At 43.0% G+C, this 6,416-nt stretch overlaps 1 protein-coding gene across 1 annotated transcript; it reads right to left on the bottom strand.

The window, feature by feature from the left end:
- Positions 1 to 3,278: 3,278 nt before the first annotated feature.
- Positions 3,279 to 5,557, bottom strand: LOC134342823 (uncharacterized). Its single transcript, XM_063041428.1, has one exon. It carries the CDS (start codon positions 4,803 to 4,805, stop codon positions 4,065 to 4,067), a length of 741 nt encoding a protein of 246 aa, XP_062897498.1. The 5' UTR covers positions 4,806 to 5,557; the 3' UTR covers positions 3,279 to 4,064.
- Positions 5,558 to 6,416: the final 859 nt, after the last annotated feature.

Raw genomic sequence — 6,416 nt, 5'->3', positions numbered from 1 at the left:
GGCTTATTGAGAAAGTAAGGAAGCATAGGATCCAAGGAGATATTGCTTTGTGAATCCAGAACTGGCTTGCCCACAGAAGGCAAAGAGTGGTTGTAGATGGGTCATATTCTGCATGGAAGTTGGTGACCAGTGATGTGCCTCAGGGATCTGTTCTGGGACCCCTACTCTTCGTGATTTTTATAAATGACCTGGATGAGGAAGTGGAGGGATGGGTTAGTAAATTTGCTGATGAAACAAAGGTTGGGGGTGTTGTGGATAATGTGGGGGGACAGCAGAGGTTACAGCGGGACATTGATAGGATGCAAATCTGGGCTGAGAAGTGGCAAATGGAGTTCAACCCAGATAAGTGCGAAGTGGTTCATTTTGGTAGGTCAAATATGATGGCAGACTATAGTATTAATGGTAAGATCCTTGGCAGTGTGGAGGATCAGAGGGATCTTGGGGTCCAAGTCCATAGGACACTCAAAGCTGCTGCGCAGGTTGACTCTATGGTTAAGAAGGCATAAGGTGCATTGGCCTTCATCAACTGTGGGATTGAATTCAAGAGCCGAGCGGTAATGTTACAGCTATAGTAGACCCTGGTCAGACCCCACTTGGAGTACTATGCTCAGTTCTGGTCACCTCGCTACAGGAAGGATGTGGAAACCATAGAAAAGGTGCAGTGGAGATTTACAAGAATGTTGTCTGGATTGGGGAGCATGCCTTATGAGAACAGGTTGAGTGAACTCAGCCTTTAATCCTTGGAGCGGCGAAGGATGAGAGATGACCTGATAGAGGTGTATAAGATGATGAGAGTCATTGATTGTGTGGATAGTCAGAGGCTTTTTCCCAGGGCTGAAAATGCTAGCACAAGAGGGCACATTTTTAAGGTGCTTGGAAGTAGGTACAGAGGAGATGTCAGGAGTGGTGAGTGCACGGAATGGGCTGCCAGCGAAGGTGATGGAGGTGGATATGATAAGGTCTTTTAAGAGACTGCTTGATAGGTACATGGAGCTTAAAAAAATCGAAGGCTGTGGGTAACCCTAGGTAATTTCTAAGGTAAGGACACGTTCAGCACGGCTTTGTGGGCCGAGGACCTGTATTGTGCTGTGGGGTTTCTATGCTTCTAATACTATGAACCTATAACTCTAAGAACCTATCAACCTCCGCTTTAAAGGATTTGGAGTTTAGCAAAATATCATTGGCAAAAATCAAAAGCAAACTTGCAAAAATACCCAAAAGAGCTTTGAAAACAGAAATAAACAAAGCTACAAGCAGGGTAATGAGTAAAGACGAGGGGGAAGGAAGTAAAATTTGAAGAGGCCAAATAAAAGATAGAACATCAGAAAGTTTTTGATAAGAACAGGCCATTCGGCCCAACAAAGCTTTCCAAATCCCTATTCACATAGTGTGTTGAAATAACTGTCGAGTTTAGATTTGAAAATCTCTAAGGTACTACTCTCAACTACACAACTTGTTAGTTTGTTCCATGTGTCCACAACTTGCTTTGTAAGGAAATGCTTCCTGAAGTTAGTCTGAAACCTCCCCTTAACCAGTCTCCACCTATGGCCCTATGTCCTTGATGATGAATTAGCAACTGACATCCATTTAACTTATATATACCCTTCATGATCTTGAACACTTCTATCATGTCTCATCTCATTCTACATCTACTTAGGCTAAAAAGATTTAAGTCTTTCAATCTTTCTTCACAGCTCATACCCTGCAGACTTGCAACGACTCTCGCTGCCCTTCTCTAGACTCTCTACAGTCCCTTCACATCCCTCACACAATATGGAGACCAAACTTGTACACAGTAGCCAAGGTATGGCCTCGCAAGCATATTAGATCACTTAAGGAGAACACCTCTAGACTTGAACTCCACTGAGCACATTATAGAGCCCAATATTCTACTAGGCTTCCTAATTGTTCTGTGCATTGTCTAGATGTTGATTGTGATGAGTCTACCGGGACGAACAAATCCTTCTCACACAGTGGACTTTCTAACTCAAGGTCCCCCATTGTATATTTATATCTATTATTTCTACTTCCTATATGTAATACTTCACATTTACTTACATTAAATTTCATCTGCCACTTATCTGTCCAAACCTGGATCTTGTTTAGATCTTACTGTATTGATTCTGCTGCCTGAATGTTACTAGCCCATCCCCCTAATTTTGTGTCATTGGCAAATTTTTACTAGTTTCTTTGTTATGTGCTTATCCAAATCATTAACGTAAACTAAAAACAGCAGTGGCCCCACAACTGATACCTGCAGAATCCTACTTCTAACATCTTCTAGGTGTTATAGATTTTGTTCCATGGAGAATTTTGTTTGCATATAGAAGCTACCATTTAATTATGGGCAGACAAAGAAATATGAGGCTGTGTCAAACACTGAAGCAGTAATTTAAAATTTGAAAACATTTTTAGTCTTACTTTTCATCACTACAAATGCCAAAAAATATCAGTGTAATACTACCTCTTTGTTAAATCCTTTGACGCTATGTAGTCAAAAGCAAGCAAATGTTCGATTTCAAATCAGATTGGCGTCTGCAACTTTATTCCCATCACTGTACAGGTCAATATAGAAACATTCAAAACACGATGACTTTTCAATAAGAAATCCTTCTTGTGGCATTTGATGGCTCTAACAAGGCTGTAAGGGATTTTTCCACTGAAAAGGAATGCTTCCCTGCAAATCTCTCATTCCAGAGCAGTTGTATCCTTTCATACCTTAGCTGCAGTTTAAATTCAATTAATATGGAAACAACCCCATTTTACTCCTGCCACTGGAATTCATTTGCATACAATGAAATATGGGACCTGGCTTTTCCATCCAGGGTTAATTCATGGGTGTGAACGTGTTAATTTAAAATAAATTGAAGTCAGCTAATTACATATTTATTCACAGAAAGAAAATTGGACAGAGATATACATATGTTGGGAGCACAGAGAACCTAAAGCCCCATGCATATGAATTCCAGTGTAGATGCTGGGATGAGAATGTCCCACACCCTACTTTTGGTTATTACCTCACAAATAGTACAGTATTTGAAAGTAATCACTCTAGTAAAGAGGATAGAATCAGACTAAGAATCAGAACCAGTGTCCTCTCCTCTTCACACGCCTTGCATGAATTGACAGGCAGATAAACACCATCCCCAATTACCACACTGACAAAGATGTTCCAAATTGATGTTCTTTAATGTAACAACTGGCAGTAGGGTAAAACTGACAGAAAGAAAAACATACAATCAAAAGGTGTCCGAATTCCCATTATGGTTAAGTACAAGGCAAGCATTAAGTATACCACAAATGATACAAAATAATACACAAGATACTGTATACAAATAAGTTTCAAATATATCATCAAGATAGGCTACTGGTAAGCAAGATGTTGCTATGTACAATGTATCTTATGCACATTTTCTCACTACAGGTTAGCCGGAACGCGTGGCTCACATGAATATTCCATCTGCACACAAACCATTCAAATATCTCTGATTTGTGGAAATATGCATATACATCAATAAATAGTAAACACAAAGATTACTTTTACATAACCGACAATGATTTCAAAGACCTGAACGTCAGGATGATGTCAGATGAAAAGGCACAAGCTCTCCCTCAACTCTACATGGAGAACTGTCTCGACGCCTACTGATGATGTCATCAACTAGAGACACAGATCACATGACCTAAATGACTGTAATACAAAACCACCAGCAAAGGGTGCTAAATGACAAATAAAATAACTGACTTAAGGCAGCACACTCTCTGCCTGGTATCCCTAGATACCACAATTTAACACTTTCACAGTTCACCTCTAAATGAGGAAGTCCCTCATTCCTAATCCTCAGGGGAGAGCAGCAGGATCACTTCAGCCACAGGCCTGAGTAATAGCTTTGTTCCATCACATCTGTTGATCTTCACCTTAACCTTACGGACTCTTCCGTCCTTGCTGGGAAATACCTGAGTTATGACTCCTAAAGGCCGGTCACTTCTCTTGGATTGACAATCCCTCATGAGCACCACAGATCCTGGTATGATGTTTGGCCTTCTGGATGTCCACTTCCTCGTTACTGCAAGTTAGACAAGTATTGTTTGCGCCACCTGTCCCAGAAGGTACTGGCAAGGCTTTGCACCTGCCGCCACTGTCTCTTGTACAGGTCCTTGCTGTCGAACTCACCTGGAGGAATGGGATAAGGGCTGCTTTTCTGTGTGAGCAGCGTGGCAGGAGTGAGAATGAATGGATCTTCTGCATCCGTAGACACGGACACGAGAGGTCTATTGTTCACAATGGCCATCACCGCGGCCATAAAGGTGGTGAGCACCTCATGAGTGAGTCTACAAAGCCCTGACTGGAGAAGCATGGAGTCCAGGATTTTGCGGGTGATGCTGATCATTCTCTCCCTTGCCCCTCCCATATGGGAGGAATGAGGCGAATTGAATGTCCAGGTACATCCCTTTTCCGAAAGATACCTCTTCACCACATCTTTGTCAACATTGGAAGAGATTCCTAGATCTTTGCACGCTCTGATGAAGTTCGTTCCCCAGTCAGAACGGATTTGCTTGACTGGCCCACGGATCCCCAGGAACCTTCTCAGGGCATTTATAAAACTTGAGCTGTCCATTGACTCTATGATCTCGAGGTGGATGGCTCTGCTGCTTAAACAGGTAAATAAAACTGCCCATCTTTTACTTTCGGCGTGGCCACCCCTTGTATAGCGTGCAGAGATGGTCCACGGTCCAAATACATCAACACCAACATACGTGAAAGGCGGTTCCATGCTGAGTCTATCAGGAGGTAAGTCAGCCATTTTTTGGACTTCTCATGTCCCCCAAAGCTTACGGCAGGTGATGCACTTGAAGATGAAACTGCTTACACACCTTTAGGCACCCACAATCCAGTAACCAGCTGAGCGGACAGTGCCTTCAGCAAAATGGCGTCCTTGATGTTGTGACTCCACATGGTAATGTTGCACAAGGAGTAATGTAACATGATGCCATTTGGGAATGATTAGGGGCCTCTTCTCCATGTCCCAACTATGATTCCTGTACACGTCCACCGACTCTTAATAGGCTGTCCTCACCAATAAATGGATCTAGCATCCTCAGAGGACTGTCCTTAGAGATATCTCTTTGGATCCTGATACATTCCATTTCTTCAGCATAAGTTTCCTGCTGCACAGATTGAATGATGACATTTTTGCTCTGACTGAGTTCCTCCACTGTGCATGGTGTCTCACAATGATGACATCTTTGCTCTGACTGAGTTCCTCCACTGTGTATGGTGTCTCACAATGATGACATCTTTGCTCTGACTGAGTTCCTCCACTGTGTATGGTGTCTCACAATGATGACATCCCTTGCCGCTCCCTGTAGAATCTTCTCAGGTCTTCTTGAAAAGGCATGCAATATGTCTGAGATGAGATATGGCATGAGTAAGAGCCCTCCAGGTAGAAAAGTGCTCAAAGTGCTGAGGTTCAAGTCAGCTATCTCAATGTGCCTTAACTCAGGTGCCCCCAAGCTTTTCGGCATGGCGGACCAGTTTAATATTGACAATATTGTAGCGGACCTGCTGACCCGGGGGGGGGGGGGGGCGGTGGTCAGGTAGGGTTAAACTCACCTCAACATGTCTTTTACAGTTAGTGTTGCCAACTTTCTCACTCCCAAATAAGGGACAAAAGTAGCAGTTAGATCCCAGGACACATGTTTATCCCAGAAAAGACTACCATGACTATGAAGCCTTGCGCAGGCACCTGTATGCGCATGTGTGCCCTGTGCATGCACGTGTGGCCGATTTTTTTCCCACAAATCGGTTTTGGCTTAATCTTCCCGACTATACTGTACATACATTATTTCTACTTTATATAGGCTGTGTATTTATCATATCATTTCTGCTTTTACTATATGTTAGCGTTATTTTAGGTTTTATGTGTGATGTGGTAGGTTATTTTTTGGGTCTGGGAATGCTCAAAAATTTTTCCCATATAAATTAATGGTAATTGCTCCTTCGCTTTACGCCATTTCAGAACAAAAGGTTTCATAGGAATGCTCTACCTTAGTGGGGGAAATACAGGACAAGGGCGGTCCCGTATGGGAGAAACCAATTTAGCCCGATATACAGGATGTCCCAGCAAATACGGGACAGTTGGCAACCCTATGTTCAAGTTCAACAGTGTGTGACAGGGAATGAGGAAAGGTGCAGCTGACTCATATCGTTACGTGGCCCGGTAGCACATGCTTTGCAGCCCGGTACCGGTCCGTGGCCCGGTGGTTGGGGACCACTGCCTTAACTGATTTCCAACGAATGAAATACATTCCTGAGGATGACGGTCATGACTGGGCTTATCATCCTGAATGTGACTCTGCACAGTAGCTTTGGGTGGACGCTGTACAACAGTGGCTAGTTGACTAACACTGTTAGT

The sequence above is a fragment of the Mobula hypostoma genome, chromosome 1 (genome assembly GCF_963921235.1).
Source record: "Mobula hypostoma chromosome 1, sMobHyp1.1, whole genome shotgun sequence".
In the NCBI taxonomy this organism is placed as follows: Eukaryota; Metazoa; Chordata; class Chondrichthyes; order Myliobatiformes; family Myliobatidae; genus Mobula; species Mobula hypostoma.
This window is presented reverse-complemented; position numbering and strand designations above follow the sequence as displayed.